At 35.3% G+C, this 21,240-nt stretch overlaps 1 protein-coding gene across 1 annotated transcript in view; it reads right to left on the bottom strand.

Moving 5' to 3' along the window:
- Nucleotides 1-21,240, bottom strand: part of LOC115926515 (lactadherin-like) — a 35,695-nt gene continuing 14,455 nt past the window's right edge. The window contains exons 10-16 of the mRNA XM_030991293.1: nucleotides 20,940-21,124; nucleotides 4,424-4,576; nucleotides 4,081-4,222; nucleotides 3,407-3,478; nucleotides 1,911-2,050; nucleotides 281-428; nucleotides 1-20 (exon numbers count right to left, since the gene is read on the bottom strand). Of these exons, the coding sequence (XP_030847153.1) occupies nucleotides 1-20; nucleotides 281-428; nucleotides 1,911-2,050; nucleotides 3,407-3,478; nucleotides 4,081-4,222; nucleotides 4,424-4,576; nucleotides 20,940-21,124 (860 nt within the window). The remainder of the gene's footprint in view (nucleotides 21-280; nucleotides 429-1,910; nucleotides 2,051-3,406; nucleotides 3,479-4,080; nucleotides 4,223-4,423; nucleotides 4,577-20,939; nucleotides 21,125-21,240) is intronic.

Genomic DNA, 21,240 nt, shown 5'->3' with positions numbered 1-21,240 from the left:
TTAATGAAGAACCTCAAACACTTGGGTGGAGAATATTATAAAATGCACAAAGTTAGACTTCTCCTTTCATGTTTAAAATATCTTTGCATACTTGGGTTCTACTGTACAAGTACCTCCGAAGTATCTTCGAAGTGGTCTATAGGTTGGGCAGGATGTTCAGCCATTTCTTCAGAAGCAGTTGATTAACGCTTAGGCCAAATGTAGCATTTCCCTTCACTTTAATTTCGCTTTTACTAGTTTATCCGTTTTATTGTGGGGAACGATAATATACGAGGTTTACCTTGAAGCTTTGGGGGCGTTGTTTTGGTCGGTGCGGTCACAGCGACAGTTCCTTCACTTGATGTCTTCAAGGTTGTTGATGCTGTCCTGGTCGTTACCTGACCGCCTCGTGTCGTCTCCAAATAAACGGTAGTCTCACCTGCAGTACTCTAATGAGTTTTTTTTTTAAAGAGAAGTATGACTTTTGTGATTTTTTGTCATTAGTTTCCCTTGTGAAAGAATGTCATAGAAGCAATGGCATATACTGTTCTTGAAATGCCTCCCCAAAAATCCAAACATGACGAAAATAGTATCAAAATGTTCACCTAATTTGAATGCCGCATGCAGGGTAATTTTTTTACTCGTAATTGTATGCAGAGCTTTTCATTGTCAGTGATTCGAAAAAGACTGAGTCAGTCAATTGTCATTTGATGTTTTCACTACCTAAAAACACGGCCTATTTGATCAACCATGCCATACTACTTGAGGACATTATCTTTCACTATGCAATCACGTGACCTGTTTCTAACCTGTAATTCGTTCATCGGTGTGTCCATGGTTGTTGCTTCAGTTGAAACTGGAGATAAATAGGAATACTTCCTAAATTATTTTATTATTTTTGATTTTACATATTTATTTGTTTGAGTTTTTCATATATTCATTTCTTATATCATTTATATTATTTATTTCATCTGAATACCAATTAAGATAATTATACATGTGCCGGATGGCTCATTTAAAAGTGGTCTTGCATAAGGTTCTGTTTACAACCTTCGTATCAATTTTAATTAAACTGCATTACCACATAGTGACACAAAATTGGATTGGGCATACTAGAAAGATATAATTAACAATATGTAAACCAAATAATCCCGTAAACAAGGAAAGAGAAAATTGCAGGCAGTATATCTTTCTCTGGCTTAAATTTACTGACATGACTGTAGAGCTGATGGAAAATTATCTTAAAATTGTTTTTATTAATACAAAAAGAAAAAGTTTGTTTTTACATTCTCTTCTCGAACTCTCGATATTTTGGGACTTTTGCCCTCTTCTCATTTGTTTAATATTTCCAATGTGTTAATTATAAAAGTTAATTTTTTATTGCATTCTACTGCATTTCTGAACCTGAACAGTTGTAGATTTTACTTTGTAACGGTGAACCCGGCTACCCCCCCCCCCTGAGCATATCTGGGAGCGTTTCCGCAAGCATGAAACTTGGACCGTCACCCTAATACTAAATCATCTAATAAAATCATCAAATGCTTCCCTTTCTTTGTTCGAATGAAGGAGGCTTAGTTTAAACCTGAAGCTCACCTAGGAATTCTCCAAAGAGCTCCATGCGAAGAGAAATATGTTGATTCCAGGTGGAAGGTAGAAGGCGAACATATCGACACGTCATTGGCACCGGGAAGCGATTGTAAACCACGGTGTTTTGGTCACTATTGCCGGGAAAGATCTGAGGAAAACACGCAAGATCGATCACTTGAGAATAGAACAACGTGTAATTTCAAAGAGAGAGAGAGAGAGAGAAATGATATGATTAACATCATGAATAAAAAGGAATTAAGAAACATTCAATAAACGAATCACACGTGATTGGTAATCGACTAATTACCTGATTAGGGTCGAAGTATGAGTAAATTGGTACTTACGTTGTCGTTGTCGGTGTTAGTGGGGTCTTTCACTGTATCAAAGGTAATACTGTTTATACTGCAGGCAATCTTGAAGCTGGTTACCCACTGGGAATAATCCTCACGACCTTGTGTTGCCACTCTTACGATGATGTACGTAGCTAAAAGATCAACCTGAGATTTGAATGATAATTGTATCGTAAATGGAAATAGTAAAAACCATGTTTGTATATACACATATATGTACAAACTTGTTGCATTAATATGACATCTATATATAACTCTACGGAGTTCCTTCGTCAATTCCTTGTTTAAAATAACAATAGTTAAAGGTAATACAAAGTTTTGGTATGGGGTCATGAATTTGGTTCAAATGAACATATTGGAAGCATATACGTTCCTACACTATTCAGTGATCGTTGTCGCGGTCGAAATCGACTCTAAAGTTATGAAATTGTAAATAATAAACACTTTATGTTGAATAGCTCCCTCTCAAGGTTAAGATATTTATTAACCTATAAAACGATGTTTATTGACTAAAATCGACCAATTAGCTATTCTCGTTCGGAAATTATATACCACAACTACATACTCTGAGATTTTCATGGTCGAAACTACCATTGTACGGCCATAGGAGCTATTTGAAATTTATCAAAATTTACCGGGAGCACCGGTAAATCTTTATATTCAATTTTTCTCGAAAGCAGAAGGGTTTTAGGGGCTAATGTTTTTAGTGCTTATAATACATCCACACGGGCATCCAAATATATCAAAATTGTAAAGAATCACTATCCACCCATTTTTCAAAATTTCCCAAAACTTTGTAATATCTTTAAACTCAGCAATTTGTTTTTTGATTTTTGGCATTCGGACCTTGGTCTCCTTCCCTTTTTCCCTTTTTCTTTTAGGTAGGGGGAAGGGGGTGGGGTATTTTTCGGAATTTGTTAATATTTTTTGTTTATTCAGTTAAAACTGTGCCCCATATAGATGTTGATTGGTTACGTGGTTCAATTGCGGGATAGTTTATTCTTGCACGCTTGATCTGAAGTATTTATGTCTATTTGTGAATATGTATCTGTAGTAATACGGCTCAGCTCTCGGACTGGGTGTGTGCATTAAATACTTAATTAATACATGTATAATTAAAAAATGCTGTTGGTCATGAGCCCTGCATACGTCGGGATTAAATGTTAGATATAGATCGTTGAACAGATTTCCAGTTTGTCAATTTTTTCAGAAGGAATTATTATTTGAAGGTATATTTGTTGTGATCTCTTGGTTGAGCGAGTAACAAGGTGAGACAGGTTATGTGTTGTGACGGAGAGATACCCTTTATGAGCTTGAGAAGCTTTATGGAGGAAGACTTCACACAAACAAGAAATAAATTCAGGAAAAGAGACTGACCTGAATTCATTGATCCAAATCATTTGTTTTGGCAGACCATCCTCCCACCAGGGCCCCGACTTTAGCTATGTTTAACCGTGCTCGACGCGGACCGTGGTCGGCGTCGTACTCACTAGAAGCTGACAAGCTCGAATCTGGGATTTCCCCACTTTCCAATCCTAGAGGGCTTGCATCCTTGATAGGACCTTTTTACAAAGAAAGAAACTTGACTTAAATGAAATAGATTAATTTGTTCTTACAAAAGTCATTGATGTAAAAAATAAAACATATAGGCTAGAGCTGCATAGTCTTTTAACGCAATAAAACTACTGGACCTCACTTATTGGCATTTTTTTTGTATGTCAGCAAATTTCGAAGAAATTTCGAAAAGAATCACAGAGAATTTTAAGGCAGTATGTCTTTCTCTGGCTTAAATGTTGTGCTTTAATTTACTGAAATAAATGTAGAGCTGATGATAAGATGCCTTTAAGTAATGATTTTTCTTTTTCTTCATATTTTTCTCGATGTTTCACTGTTCTGGAATATTTTCTTTTTCTCATTTGTAAATATTTGTAATGGTTTAATGAAAAGTGTCGAGAATGTTTTTCATTCTAAAGCATTTCATAACCCGAGCAGTTATAGTCTTCATTCTGTTAACCGTGAACCCCCCCTCCTCCAAACATTTCCGGGGCCGTCATCTTGGTAAACTTGATCATCTAGTATATATATATATATATATATACACTACATCACATTTTACCCTTTCTTGGTTCGAATGAAGGAGACTCAGTTTACACCTGAAACTCACCAAGGCGTCTCCCCAAGAGCTCCATACGAAGGGAAATACGTTGCTGCCAGGTGTAAGGTAAAAGGCGAACATATCTGCACAACATTGGCACGGGAAAGCGATTGTAAACCACGGTGTTTTTGTCACTATTGCCGGCAAAGATCTGAGTAAAACACGCAAGATCGATCACTTGAGAATATAATAAAGTGTAATTTCAAAGAGAGAGAGATCAGTGCTACGATAAACATCATCAACCAATAAAGGAATTGAGAAACGCTCAATAAACGAATCACATGTGACCGGTAATCGTAATCGACCAATTGATTACTGATTAGGGTCGAAGGATGAGTAAATCGATACGTACGTTGTCGTTGTCGGTGTTATTCGGGCCTTTCACTGTATCAAAGGTAATACTATTCATACTGCAGGCAATCTTGAAGCTGGATACCCACTGGAACTGGTCCTTACGACCTTGCGTTGCCACTCCTACGATGATGTACGTATCTAAAAGATCAACCTGAGATTTGAATGATAATGACGTTGAAGATAATATTTTTTTTTTATTTTTTTTAATTTACATGTATATATATATATATATATATATAACAATTTTTTTGTATTAATAGGACATCTATATATAACCTTAGATGAGTTACCTCGTCAGCTTCTCAAGAAAATATTTAGCAATAGCTAATAGTTAGCAATAATTTGGAAAGAGCCTCATTTGATTATGTCGGCTTCTCTAAGAATTAGTTTTGGGATTGTCGGCATTTGAATCTTGTTTTTATTCCTTTTCAGGTGGGCTGTATATCGTACAGACCACCTTATAATTTCTTTAGAATTGCCTTTATTATTTATTTATTTATTTATTTATTATATATTTTTCTTATTTCTAACCACTTTTTTGTTGGCAAGATAACTTGGAAATGGCTCCATCAAATGCATTGAAATTTGGCACACATATGTATAGGCATATGTACAAAGCACAATAACGTTTTCAACATTGACCTTTACTGATGACGTAATCTAGGCGCCATTTTGTAAAATTTTACGAAAGTCAACTCATGATCATATCTTCATAACCAAAAGGTATTTCTCATCCATATTTATTATGATCAAGGTCAATATCCGTCCGGTCAATTTCAGGTCAAAAAACGCGCGCATGCGCGTACGTCCGCGCGACAATGCGCGCGCAAAATTTTAAAATGCTCAAAATCGTCCCAAAATCATTTTGCCTACGTTTCAAGCCATTTTAAGCATTTTGCAAAAAAAAAACGCGCGTTTTCGTGCGTACTGGTATTTTCCAACATAGAATCGCCAATTTTTCTCTGTCATCATATTTGGCACATTTTTTCAAGCATTTTGATACCTTGTTCACCTTTTTCTGACCATTGATAACGGAATGAGCGTCCGTTTAAGATAATTTCCGTGCGTGCAAGCTCTTGTAATACACAGCATACATGGGCAAAAACATGCCTATACAAAATCCATTGTAGCGCTTTAGGATGCAAGGTGAACCCAATTTTTTTCCATATTTTAATAGAGTAAGAATTGGAGATATGATTTTATGTCTCATTTGACCCTCAATTAACTCATGACGTCATCATAATGGCCTCCCAACTCAAAATTTCAATTTGCATATTATGACGTCAGCATATTTCTGAAAAATTGACTGTATCTCTGTAAATTTCCAAAGTAAAAACTTCCAAATTTTGATATGATCTAGCTTAGACAATTCTCTACAAATGTAGTTGCCACAATATTTCATTTTGACAAAGGCATCATGGCGTATTTTTGCGATTAAAGGTGGCATGTCAGTTTTTCACATTTTGCGTGTATTCTCTAAGGGACATGACTTTTTCTCAAAACTGGATTCTACATCCTGTCTTTTGCGAGCAATATCTCCGTCGTTTTAGCTTTGTTTTCGCTGAGCTTTGAGTATGTTGTAGCTGAGACAATAAGCTATGTCAAATGTGCCCTTTATTTTTCGATCAGATGCCGGGATCATGCTTATATCTCACTTGCAAAGTGGGATTTGATAATTCCATTTTCCGTTTACGTGTAATCGCTATGGGAAATGTTTTGTGATATCGGTAACGCACTTGACTTCCGACCTCGAGGTCCCTGGTTCGAGTCCGGGCGTCTCCAACAATTTCTTTTCTTCACTTTTTTTTTCTTTTTGACCTTTCACTATACCATCTCCTTTGAAGGCACCAAATAATGACATTCATATTTTAAATGTAGATCATGTTATAAATGAACCCTTTTTTATAACAGAATTTGAAAAGGCAGTGCAATCGCGAAAAAGGACTGCCCCAGGAAAAGATAATATACCTTACGTTGTTTATGAAAATCTGCCAAAAGCAAACAAGGAAATCATGCTGAATATCATTAACTTAATATGGAAAACCGGGGAAATTCCAATTCAACTAAAGCATTCTATAATAATCCCCATTCTCAAACATGGAAAAGATTCCAGAAATACATCGTCATATAGACCAATTTCTTTAACATCATGTTTTGCCAAGATAATTGAACGAATGATAAAAGAAAGACTACAATGGTATGTTGAAAAGCATAAATTATTACCCAATTTTTTAAGTGGATTTAGGAAAGGTCGTAGTGTGACGGACAATATTGTACAATTAGAAAACGACATCCAAAAGAGCATAAACTGTAATGAACATGTAATAGCGGTTTTCTTGGATGTCGAAAAGGCTTTCGATACAGTTTGGATAAAGGGTCTGGTTTGTAAATTAGCAAAAAATGGAATAGAAGGGAACATGCTGAGGTATATAGAAAATTATCTAACAGCACGAACTTTTCAAGTACGAATTGGAAATATAGAATCTAAAACTTATAAAACGCATAACGGGTTACCACAAGGGAGTGTTTTAAGTCCTCTTTTATATAATATAATGATGGGTGATATACCGACAGACCAAGATGTAAGAATATCTATGTATGCAGATGACTGCGCAATATGGATATCAGGCAGGAACATTGTACATATTACTAAAAAAATACAGAAATATTTGAATCTTTTAATTCGTTGGTTTGAAGAGTGGGGGTTTCGACTCTCACCTGTCAAAACAGTGCCCGTATTTTTTACGAAAAGCTGGAATGCCGTTCTTTTTAGGGGTTATATTTGATAAAAGGTTAACTTGGCAACCACATATCGAAAATGTAATCACGAGAAGTAAAAGAAAATTAAATATCTTAAGATGTCTAACTGGAACAAACTGGGGAAGTTCCTCGAAATCAATTATTATGGTGTACAGAGCACTTATAAGGTCTCTTTTTGATTACGGATGTGAGGCGTATGACAGTGCAGCTGCTACCACCAAAAAAGCCATTGACTCTGTCCAATACCAAGCACTGAGGATATGCGTAGGTGGGCTGCCCTTAACCTCCTTAGAATCACTACAGGTGGAAATGGGGGAAATGGATATAAGAAGACAAATGCTTTCAAGTAAATATAGACAAAACATCGAAAGATGGGCGAATCATCCGTTGTTAAAAAACATTGAACCATGTTGGCATTTTGAATACTTGAAGGGGAAAAACGTAAACAAACCTTTTGGATATAGAATACAAAGCAAGCTGGGAAAACGTATAGAAACGATAACCTACTCCCCATTTCCACCATGGTTATTCTACCCTCCGGCAGTGTCAACGGAATTAAGTACTCGAATAAAGAGAACAGATCATCCTACACAACAAAAACAAAGCAGCCTGGAAATCATACATACTAAATGGGCGACTCAATTACATATATACACCGATGGATCAAAAGTACCTGAAAGAGGGACCTCTGCAGCTGCTTTTTACGTCCCTTACTATTCTGTACATCGGAGCAAAAGGTTAGCAAATGTCACCTCTTCGTACAGGGCTGAATTGGCTGCCATCATTCTTGCTCTCAGAGGGGTAGATGAATTAGACATCTATGCGGAGGTTGTTATTTTTAGTGATTCACTGAGTGCACTTATTGCATTACAACAACAGAAGGACGAATCTTTTATTCTGGAAATTCTCACCATGACTACTCACTTAAAGAATAAAGGAGTTGATATATATGTAGAGTGGATACCTGGACATTGTGGACTAAAAGGGAACGAGATGGCGGATTTCCACGCAAAGGCCGCATTAGAAAAGAAAATAGCAGTAAATAATAATCTAAATATGTCAGAAATGAAAAGATTAATTACTACAACTTCCAAACTCCTTTGGCAAGAAAGGTGGAACAAAACCAACTCGTATTTGAAAACATATCAAAAAGATGTTAATAAACCATATATATGTTCATTAGAGAGACAACATTCAACAATTATTCATCGACTCTGCTTTGGAGTCCTTGGACTTAACCAGGATCTCCTCAGATTGAGAATTCGTGCTACTGGTTTCTGTAATAGATGCCCCAGTGAAATAGAGACTGTAAAACATTTTTTAGTACATTGCCCTAACTATATTATAGAAAGGGCTATGCTTTTAACAGAAATTAACGAATCCCAACCGGAAAAAATTATGGAATACTTAAAAAAGAGTGAGTCCAGTATACAAAAAGCTATTGTACGGTTCTTTCTCAGAACGAAACGGTTCCCTATCAGGAAGTAATACCTCCCTTGATGAACAGTAAAATATAATACAATAATATAAATATGCTAAATTACACTCAGTACATTAAAAATATAATAACATAATGTAATAAGAAAATAAAATAAGAACAGTAAAACATTATACAATATTATAATATGCTAAATTACACTCAGTACATTAAAAATATAATAACATAATGTAATAAGAAAATAAATTAAGAACAGTAAAACATAATACAATATTATAAATATGCTAAATTACACTCAGTACATTAAAAATATAATAATATAATGTAATAAGAAAATAAAATAAGAATAGTAAAACATTATACAGTATTATAATATGCTAAATTACACTCAGTACATTAAAAATATAATAACATAATGTATTAAGAAAATAAAATAAGAACAGTAAAACATAATACAATATTATAAATATGCTAAATTACACTCAGTACATTAAAAATATAATAACATAATGTAATAAGAAAATAAAATAAGAATAGTAAAACATTATACAATATTATAATATGCTAAATTACACTCAGTACATTAAAAACATAATAACATAATGTAATAAGAAAATAAAATAAGAACAGTAAAACATAATACAATATTATAAATATGCTAAATTACACTCAGTACATTAAAAATATAATAACATAATGTATTAATAAAATAAAATAAGAAAAAGTAACAACAATGATAAAAGGTATGATAAGATTACTGAATATAGAGGCTTGTGTAGGTGCTATCTTATATACATATGTATGTATGGTGTGTATGTGATATAACAAATAATCTGCACGTACTGTTAAGAAACACTAACAAAGCCCATGAATGTTTTGCTTACGATATTATTTTTCGATACTATCTTAAAAGTTAAATAAATATAAAACGAAATAATATATATATTTTTTTAAATCCAAAATTGAGAGATATAACACGTGTCGTAAAGTATTTTGGCGACAATAGTCAAATCACTGACTTATCGCCAATAACTCAAAACACAACAACAACAACAACAACAACAATATTAAAACACGTAGTATCGCAAATAATGTACTAAACAACTATATTTACTTTATTATTACCCTATTATCACTTGATCCATTACTGTTTGCGTGTAGTCCCTATGGGAGATGACTTTTTCTCAAATCTGGATTCTACTTTCCGGTCTTTTGCAAGCAATATCGCCGTTATTTCCGCTTGGTTTTTGTTGATTTTGGAGTATGTTGTAGCTGAGACTATATGCTATCTAAATGTCCCCTCATTTTTTTCAATCAGATGTCATCATGGTCTGTTGATGATGATCATCAACATCATCGTGATCATCATGATCATCATCATTGTCATCACCGTTACTATCAAGATCATCATCATGATCATCATTGTCTACATGTCTATATAACTTCTCCCTTTCTCAATACAGTAAATATTATAATCTATCATAAGACTTGAAGACAGACCACCTTATTCGTCCTCGTGACGAATTAAATTCTAGTCAGGTCTGGTGGGCTGTATAACGTAATTTCGTTAGAATTGCCTTTATCAGGTGGGCTGTATAATGTACAGACCACCTTATAATTTCGTTAGAAATGCCTTTATATATTTTTCTTATTTCTAACCACTTTTTTGTAAGCACGATTACTTGAAAATAGTTAAATCAAATGCCTTCAAATTTGGCACACATATGTATAGGCATATGTACAAAGCACAATAACGTTTTTCAACATTAACCTTGACTGATGACGTCATCTAGGCGCCATTTTGTAAAATTTTCGGAAAATCAACTCATGATCATATCTTCATAACCAAAAGTTTTTTTTCATTCATATTTATCATGATTAAGGTTAATATCCGTCCGGTCAATTTCAGGTCAAATAACGCGCGCATGCGCGTACCTCCGCGCGTCAATACGCGCGCAAAATTTTGAAATGCTCAAAATTGTCTCAAAATCATTTTGCATACGTTTTAGGCCATTTTTAGCATTTTATAAAAAATCGCGCACACGCGCATGCGCGCGCGTTTTCGCGCGTAAAACTATTACACAACATAGAATTGCCATTTTTTTCTTTCATAATATTCCACATATTTTTACAAACAAACTTAAAACCATGTTTGTCTCTTTATGACTATTAATAACGGAATAATCGACCGTTTAACATAAATTCCAGTGCGCGCGAGCTCTTGTAATACATAGCATATATGGGCAAAAACATGCCTATACAACATCCATTGTAGCTCTTTAGGATGGAAGGTGACCCCACTTTGTTTTCATATTTTAATAGAGTATGATTCGGAGGTATTGTTTTATGTCTCTTTTGACCCTCAATTAACTCATGACGTCATCATAATGCCCTCCGAACTCAAAATTCCAATTTGCATATTATGACGTCAGTATATTTATGGAAAATTGATTGTATCTCTGTAAATATTGATCGATTTTCTTCCAAATTTTGATATGTTCTAGCTGAGACAATTGTCTACAATCCAGTTTACACAATTTTTCATTTTGACAAAGGCATCATGGCGTATTTTTGCGATTAAAGGAGGCATGTCAATTTTTCACATTTTGCGTGTATTCTCTATGGGACATGACTTTTTCTCAAAACTTGATTCTACATTCCCGTCTTTCGCGAGCAATTTCTACGTCGTTTTAGCTTCGTTTACGCTGAACTTCGAGTATGTTATAGCTGCAACAATAAGCTATCTCAAATGTACCCTTTATTTTGTCTCAATTTTTTGTTGGATCAGCCCATCTATACTTGTTCCAAACAAGTATTACAAATCTACCCAATAAACAAAATCACGTGAAAATCACGCCAATATCAAGGTATCGACTTGAGGAGAGTTACGTTTTTCAAACACCGGACATTTACGTAAATGTGTTAATACGTTTATTGCATTAGGTAACTTAAAACACACGTACACTAAATCACGCAATTGTCACTGCAATATCACCATTATAATAACGTGATTATCCCTACCTTGGAGACCATGGTTTGTAAACCTAATACTCCCGTGTTTGTTTGGTTATGAAATTACATCTTCATACACGAAATTATCGCGTCACAGAAACACGTGAAGTGTTAGTGATAGTTTTAGTCAAAATATCTGCGTGAAATTCACGTGAATATTACGAGGCTGACTTGAGATGAATCATGTTCTTCATTCACGTGAAATTTACGTCGAAGAGGAAGTATGTTACTGTAACCCGCGTTCAACCTAATAATTACGCAAATGTTACACAATAAATGAACCAAAATAATGACGTTCTCATCCCGTTTCTGAACATCGTGTCTTGGATCTTCCATAATTACGTCCAGGCGCGCCGGAAGCAGTTTGGGATTAGAGGGGGTTGGGTGGGGGGGGGGGGGTGCAAACATCCCAGAAGAGAAAGCTAGTTGCAACTGGTCCAGTTGATGAACCATTTAATGCCAACTGGTAACCCTGGAAATTGAAATGGGCTAAAGGATCCAGTTGATCCAGGCCAGTTATAATTCAACTGGTCTAGCTGAGCCATTAGAACCATTCGGTAAAACTTCCAACCAGTTGAACAGCAACAATACTTCAATACTGGTACGTCTGTATTTCCAATGTAAGGGCATTGGTAATAAGTAGACTTACATAATTGAATTAATCGACAAAATTTCGTATACTTGTACTTTATTGAAATTATTTTAGTTCACAGTTAATGTTTCCCTTATTCATGTTTAACTAAATGTAATTTATACGAAGTAGCGAAATGTCCTAATTACTGGTAATTTATATTTGTGGTATTTTCGAAATAAATTGCATATAACTAAATCATCAGTAATTAAGAAATATGCTGTAAATTCAGATAAATTGTTTTAAAAACATAGATCTGCACGCACCCCATATTCAATATGCAAATGAATTGGTGTCAGCTGGGTCAACTCGAAATATGCCAACGCTCAGTCATCAACTGGTGCAACTGGAAATATGCACACTCCAGTTATCAACTGGTGCAATGAAAATATGCCAACAGTCAGTTATCAACTGGTGAACATAGAAATATGCCAACAGTCACGGGATTATCACCACGGAACTTAAATGGTAACTGTGAAACCATCAAGACACCCAAGAATAACTCATTTTCACACATGGAAAACACGGCATACCCAGCTTATATTAATAATCCGTTTGAGTCACGCGATCATCACCGCGGAACTGCTGGCACCTTTGACTACGATTTAAATAGGTATTTTAAGACACCTAATCATGACTTATTTTTTCACACCTAAAAGTCACGTATGCCCAGCTTAGATTAATAATCCGTTTGAGTCACGAGATCATCACCGCAGAACTTATGGCAACTTTGACTTCCATTTAAATAGGTGTTTTAAGACACCTAATAATTACTAATTTTTCACACCTAAAAGTCACGTATGCCCTGCTTAGATTAATATTCCATTTGAGTCACGAGATCATCACCGCGGAACTGCTGGCAACTTTGACTACCATTTAAATAGGCGTTTTAAGACACCTAATAATTACTAATTTTTCACACCTAAATATCACGGATTCACAGCTTAGATTAGTAATCAGTTTTAACTACGTGATCATCACCAAGAAAGTTATGGTAACTTTGAAACCATTTAAATAGGTGTTTTTAAGACACCTAATAATGACTAATTTTTTCACACCTAAAAGTCACGTATGCCCTGCTTAGATTAAAATTCCATTTGAGTCACGAGATCATCACCGCGGAACTGCTGGCAACTTTGACTACCATTTAAATAGGTGTTTTAAGACACCTAATAATTACTAATTTTTCACACCTAAATATCACGGATTCACAGCTTAGATTAGTAATCAGTTTTAACTACGTGATCATCACCAAGAAATTTATGGTAACTTTGAAACCATTTAAATAGGTGTTTTAAGACACCTAATAATGACTAATTTTTCACACCTAAAAGTCACGTATGACCAGCTTAGATCAATAATCCGTTTGAGTCACGAGATCATCACCGCGGAACTTATGGCAACTTTGACTACCATTTAAAAAGGTGTTTTAAAACACTTAATAATTACTAATTTTCACACCTACATATCACGTTTTCACAGCTTAGATTAGTAATCAGCTTGAGCCACGTGATCATAACCAAGAAATTTATGGTAACTTTGAAACCTTTTAAAGAGGTGTGTAAGACACCTCAGAATTACTAGTTGAATATAACCAGAGATTCACGGACAGAACAATAAGACGATTAGCCGGTGTAAGTAACGTGATTATTACCATCAACCTTGGATAACCTGTGAAACCAATCAATAAAGGTGCTTACAAGACCAAATAATTACGTATTTATCGCCACCATCGGTTAACTGACAAAAAACTCGTTGCTTGGTCAAGTGGTTATTTGGTCATAAACACTTGATTTACAGAGGTAAGTGGAATCACGTTACTCCAGTCGCGTGATAAACTGGTGGTTTTTAGGTTAGATGAAAACGTGAACAGGAGTACCTTTTTTGTTTAAATGAAGGCACGTGTCGATAACGTTTAAATCTAGTTCAAAAGGCACTATACTTTAAAATCACTTAAAAGACACTCCCAAAAGAGGTTACTTTTTAGTGTTCTGTTTATTGGGTAGTTTCTTCCTGTTTTTCTGTGAGGGAGGGGAGGAGGAATTTTCGGCATATTTGGATATTTTTGGTTTATTTTATTAAAACTGTGTCCATTTTTTAAAGAAAGTTCTTCAATTGAATGAAGGTTACGTGATTGGTTACGTGTTTCAATTGAGGGATAGCTTATTCTAGCATGTTGATCGGAAGTATTTAAGTCGATTCGTGAATATGTACCTGTAGTCATACGGGTCAGCGATCGGACTCGGTGTGTGCAAAAACTACTAAATTTATACATGTATAATTGAAAATGCTGTACACACAGAGAAATAAAAGGTGTTCTTGGGAAGTAAAACGAAATTGGAAAAAAGGGCGCCCCCCAATTACACATCTTAGGGAGTAAAACCACTGACCTCTACCACCTGGACGGATCATCGCCCAGTCCCGCCCGTGCTAACGCTTGAAGTGGGCTCCCACGCGCGGCGGCCATTTTACACTTCCAAGAGAGATAGGCTCACTATACGTTACGTACTAAAAGGCTGTACTGTTTGACCATTTATACACCATTTTTCATTACCTGGGATGTTTTGCTTCATTTTTTATTATTATAGGAGGCCTTAGAAGTTAAATCAAGCCCCTTGTTTTATTATTCTCTAGAAAGAAAACATACAAATGCATAATTATACGTATAGTTTCTCCTAATTCTAACACTTTCTCGAACTCCTCGAAGGCTATTTCGCTTCCTCTTCCTCCCTTTCATCTCTCTCTTGATATTAATGTTCATTTTACTTTAATATCTTTAGCCAATTATTTTTTTAATATAATGTACCCTCCTCTTCTCTTGGTACTTTTTTAATTCATTGCAATCCTCCTTCCGTCTCTCTTTCTAACTGCTCACTCTCTCTCTCTCTCTCTCTCTCTCACTAGTGTACCTTTCCTTTCTATCTCTCTCTCTCTTTGTTTCTCTAATTCTTACTGCTTTCTCACTAGTGTACCTTTTTATTCTCTCTCTCAGTCTAACTGCTCACCCTATCTCTCTCATTATCACCGTATTTTTTACCTCCCTCTCTTTCTAACTGCTCTCTCTCTCTCATTCTATACTGTCTTTCCAACAGCTCACTCTCTCCCTTACTGTGCTCTATCTATTATCCGTTCTTTTTGCTCTCTGTCTTTCTAACTCTCTTTCTATACGTAATATTTCTCCCCTTCGTACATCTACAAACTATATCAGAAGGTTTATTTCCAGGGTGGATGACTGTAAAAAGTGTTTCAGTATTTTCAATTAAATTAAATTAAATTGATCATCTGACATCTAGACATATTTTGTCCAAAACAAAATCGTCTTCCTTTGTGGTAGTTTAGTACAGTTTCATATATATAGGGCCCATACGAACAAGTGACAAGTGAAGGAATCATTATGTAGGAAATTCAGATACTTCCACTGTTCTAGAAGAATAAAGACTACTAGAGTAAACCGATGGTGAGAGTCTGAACACAATTCAGAGGAAATAAAATAAAATGCAACGAAATTAACCTTAATAAACAATGTCAATGCTATGCTCGAAGTTTACTAATTACTTATCAGGTGGGCTGTATATAATACAGACCACCTTATGTTTTCGTTAAAATTGCCTTTATTTCTTTATTTTATTTCTAACCACTTTTTTGTTAACAAGATAAGTTGAAAATGGCTCAATAAAATAACTTGAAATTTGACACACATATGTATAGGCATATGGAGAAAACACGGTAAGGTTTTCAACTTTGACCTTGACTGATGACGTCATCTAGGCGCCATTTTGTGAAATTTTCTGAAAATTTACTCATGATCATATTTTCATAACGGTAAGTCATTTCTCATTCATATTTATCATGATTAAGGTCAATATCAGTCCGGTCAATTTCGGGTCAAAAAACGCGCGCGTGCGCGTACGTTCGCGCGTCAGTGCGCGCGCAAAATTTCAAAATGCTCAAAAAAGTCTCAAAATTATTTTGCATACGTTTTAGGCCATTTTAAGCATTTTATAAAAAATCGCGCCGGGCGCATGCGTGCGCGTTTTCGCGCGTAAAACTATTACACAACATAAAATCGCCATTTTTTTTCTTTCATGATATTCCACATTTTTTTACAAACAGATTGATTCCATGTTTATCTCTTTTTTGCTATTAAAAACGGAATGAGCGTCCGTTTAACATAAAGTTCCGTGCGCGCGAGCCTATGTAATACATAGCATATATGGGCAAAAACATACCTATACATAATCCATTATAGCTCTTTGGAATGCACCTAGACCCCAATTTCTTTTTCATATTTGGATAGAGTATGAGTCGTAAATATGATTTTATGTCTCATTTGGCCATTAGGTGTATCGTGACATCATTATAATTGCCTTGGAACTAAAAATATGAATTTGCATATTATGAAGTCAGCATATTTATGGAAAATTGATTGTATCTCTGTATATATTGATCGATTTTCTTCCAAATTTCGATATGTTGTAGCTAGGACAATTCTCTACAAGCTCAGTTATCACCATTTTTCATTTTGATGACGTCATCATAGTGAAAATTTCGATTAAAGGCCTCATGTTAAAAATTTCATAATTTGCGTGTTGTGCCTATAGAAGGTGAATTTAGTTCACGTTATGAATCAACATGATATTGTTTTTTAAGAATATTTAAGCAGTATGTCGCTTATTTTTGCTCAATTTGGTCTCAAATTTTAGATGGCAGCCCACCTATACTTGTTCCAAACAAGTATTATATGTCTAGTTGTATTTGTATTCATAAACTTCAATAGAGTCACTCACGCTGTAATTAGCATTAGATTAAATGGGGGTAAATCTATGATAAATATACAAATAATACCCTTTTCAAGTCAGACACTCGTTGTTATCTTTAGTTTAAGACGTTGCGTGACTGTCAATTTCAGGTAACAATTAACAAGATAATATTAATTATGACTAGTAGACTAAACGTTAGAAATTGAATCTACTTAGTCTAGTCAAAATCTACTCCAAAATATTACATAGCATGGCATTGCATTGCTCTAGATCTAGTATAGATTAACAGCAATTGAAATGATCACAATCAGATTGAATTGCATTTCCAGTGACATTATGCCATACGTAATACGTACATGAAATACAACACATGGGACTACAGAGAGCGCTTTAGACGCTAACTACTTCGAACTTCCAACCTGCTTTTATAATACATAGAAAACATAGTTGAACTTTCGAATGTAATGTCCGTCAATATTCTTTATAATACTGGTTTGAGCAATTAATTGCAGCACATGTAGGCATTTTCAACGATTACATTCCTCAAAACAAAGTTCAGAAACAGAACCTGCAGTAGAGTTGTACACAAATCTGTATTCCAACTCTCTTGCAAGTCGATTTTTCGGAAGTGCAACATGGCGGACCCACGCAGTCATTTCTGTGAGCCAATGAAATGTCCAGGCGTAGAGGTCAGTGAGTAAAACACGGAAATACGCAAGGGTGTCCGGAATAGTCATTTGACGGGTGCATTTTACACCCCATTTTAGTCGGACGAGCTCTGATTGGTCAAAGCGTTTTTCTGTTGTGGGTGCATATGAGCATGCACTACAGCAATGGCGCATTGTGTCGATATAGGTACTGCCAAATGAAGAAGAATTAGCATAATTTACATAGTTTAGTCATGTTGGGGGAATTATCATGTTTCATTTGGGCCTATTATTTGTCTGAAAGTTATCTGATCAAGAATAAGGGGTTGTACATAAGGTTATATTTGGAAATTTAATGAAATTAGCAGAAGTGTCGGTTTACTAACTAGTATATATTTGCCTTCATATACGTGTGAGTAAAGGGAATATGTGGTGGAAGGCAGGATTGTGTACTTAGGTAGTTCCACAACAAGTGATACGATACATCCATCCAGGCCAGCCAAACCGAGGCTAACTTTATAGTTGGTTCTTGCAGTCTGCATTTGTGTTGAGTTCACACTAACTGTTTAGGTAAGCATTAAAGCTTTTCGACATATAATCCGAGATTCTAATCTGATTTCTTTAGAGCAGTGAAACATAGACAAAATGGTGAGAATCAGTGACTGTCAGGTGATTACGAAGCATGTCTGATTAAATGCTCGAGGAATGATCAATTGGTTGATGCTGTGCATAAGAAGGGTGTACATTCACTCCCCACAGGGTGTGGAATCGATCATAAAGGGTATAAAATTCAACCCCACGGGTGTAAAGTTGCACCCCAAGGTTTTTATTTTACTCCTTTTAAGGAGTGAAATTTGCACAAAATGGTATTTAAGACCTTTTGGTTCCATTTTCATGAAAAATGGGTTCAAATTTACACCCGTGGGGTTGAATTTTATACCCTATATGATCGAATCTTGTGGGGTGTAAATTCACTCCCTGAGGGGTTTTACTTATACAAAAAGCATTTACTCCCTATAGGGAGTAAATTTAAACCATTTTTTTCTTCTCTGTGTGTAGATCATGAGCCCTGAATACGTCGGGTTTGAATGTTAGATATAGATAGTTGAAAATATTTCCAATCTGTCAGTGTTTTCGGAAGGAAGTAATATTCGACGGAATCTTTGTTCGTGTGATCTCCTGGTTGAGCGAGTAACAGAGTGAGACAGGTCTCGTCTTGTGACGGAGAGATCCCCTTAACCCTCAAAAGGCCAAGCTATTTGAGGTCTTAGTACGGCCGGGGGGCCATTATGGCCCCCCTCCCTTAAGATCTCGGCCGCGAAGCGGCCGATCGCTGGGAAAATTTGCACGTATGTCAAGTGAAGTGTATAGAATAACTAGAAAGACTTTGTGCATTAACTTTGCAACGAAAGCATCTAGGTCTGAAGTTGGTAGTGACTGGTTCACCGAAAACAATCCAACAAGAAATTTGAGAAAAAATAAACGTTATCGTGAGCCTAGGTGTCGTACAAATCGATACCAAAACAGCCCTATTCCATTCATGACAAAATTAATGAACTTTAATTGAACTTTGTATAAACTTTAATAGAAGGGGCAAACAGACTTTAGTATGACTGATTTTAAATGATATTTGCATGTTTTTAATTACTCACTTTGAAATTAAAATAATGTTTTTAAAACATATAGTTTGGGATTATTACTATTGCTTATTTCCAATGCATGAAACCTTCGGGCGTAGACGCGGAGGAGTGGTCTATTGTTAGTGAGGAGGATGTCTGTTGTTGTTTTCTTTGTTCATCCCCTCACTTCAATAGATAACCTACCGTGCCTGCGCCTGCCAACATGGTTATGTTTTAGGATCTTGTTTATTACATCCCAGCCTTTTTAAATAGATTTAATCCACCTTAGCTAAACTGGATCATGTTTTTTTTACCCTTTACTAATTAACTGGATAAATCACTCGAGCATTATATTACATGTACCATATTTAAAGCATGACCTATAGTATTTATTCATTCACAAAAAATGTGATTTCATAGAAAATTGAACGATTAATGCTAAACATAGATTTATATTTTTGTAATTTTCCACATGCAATACTACTATTTTCAGAGTTGAAATGTTCTAAACCAGTTAATTGCCATGTACAGTATTACGCATGTATTTCTTGTTAAGTATGTAATGTTTTAATCATGTAAAAGTTATCATTTTCTTATACTCCCTCCCCCTTTCTTTTTCTCCTCCGCCATACCTGTCCTTTTGTATTCATTATTTCACTGTGAATTGTGCTGTATATTGTATGCATGGGTGTTGATGCGTTGCGTCGTGCTATTCATCAGGGGGTATATGATCTTACTGTTTCGTGCCCCACTGGTGACTGGGGTGGCGCAGCGGTTCGACGCCGGTGCCAAGAGTTGCATTATTATCTATAGTAGTTTATTATTAGTAAATGCAATTTTACCTTGTAATACTTAATTCTGTAATCCATTGCGCAATTTAGTTTTTAGCTACGAAGCATGGAATTAATGAACATTTATTGTTTACATGTTTGATTTGATTTGAATAAACCATTTATCTATCTATCTAATATGATAAATTCAATTTTTTGAAAAATTTACTCATTTACATATTTATGGTAATTTATGCAAATAAAGTCATAAAAATCAAATGTTTACCCATAAATCATATATTATTCATATCTAAGCATTCTTTTTCACTATATATATTCATTAGACCATTCTGAATAATAATACGACAAAAAAAAAATGGAAGAGCCAGTTTATTCCTCATGTTATTTTTTGTTTTTATAATTCCTTCTGTATTTCATTGTTTTTTGTTTTTTTTTAATTTCTTACTACAATTCAACTATTTTGACTCCCAAAACAACCACCTAAACTTTAAACAAGACCTAATAACCCATGTTTGATCTGTTTTTAGGAAAAATGACTTTTCCGTATGTTTTGTACACCAATCACGAAAATGAGCGATTTTAGGGCTGACATGCAAAGACAAAAGGTCACGTGACCTTGTAACCGTAGGTCCGATTTTCAAAAAAAATCTTTTCAAAGTTGCGGAAGATTCGAAAGAAAAAAGTCAGCGAGCGGCGGGGCGCCATCCATATGCGTTCCCGAGCAATCAGAAAAATTGTGGAGGGGGGAAATGGCGCCCCCCCCCACCCCCGGCCTTATTAGGGTTAATGAGCTTGAGAAGGTTTTTTGGTGTGATACTTCAAACAAACAAGAACAAAATCAGGAATATAGTCTGACCTGAAACCACTGATTCAAATCATTTGTTTTGGAAGTCCATCCTCCGAACAGGGCTCCGACTTTAGCTATGTTTAACCGTCCTCGACGCGTACCGTGGTTGGCGTTGTACTCACTAGAAGCTGTCAAGCTCGAATCTGGGATTGCCCCACTTTCTAATCCCAGAGGGCTAGCATCCTGGAAAGGACCTTTTTTCAAAGAATAAAACTTTAGCTTAAATGAAATGGATTCATCCATCCTAACAAAATTCATGTTCGTACAAATAATACATATTGGCCGGAGCTGCATAGTCTTCCAAATCAAT

Source organism: Strongylocentrotus purpuratus, unplaced genomic scaffold (assembly GCF_000002235.5).
Source record: "Strongylocentrotus purpuratus isolate Spur 01 unplaced genomic scaffold, Spur_5.0 spur5_scaffold_2, whole genome shotgun sequence".
NCBI lineage: Eukaryota > Metazoa > Echinodermata > Echinoidea > Camarodonta > Strongylocentrotidae > Strongylocentrotus > Strongylocentrotus purpuratus.
Note: the sequence above shows the minus strand (reverse complement) of the source record. Positions and strands in the feature narration are given on the sequence as shown.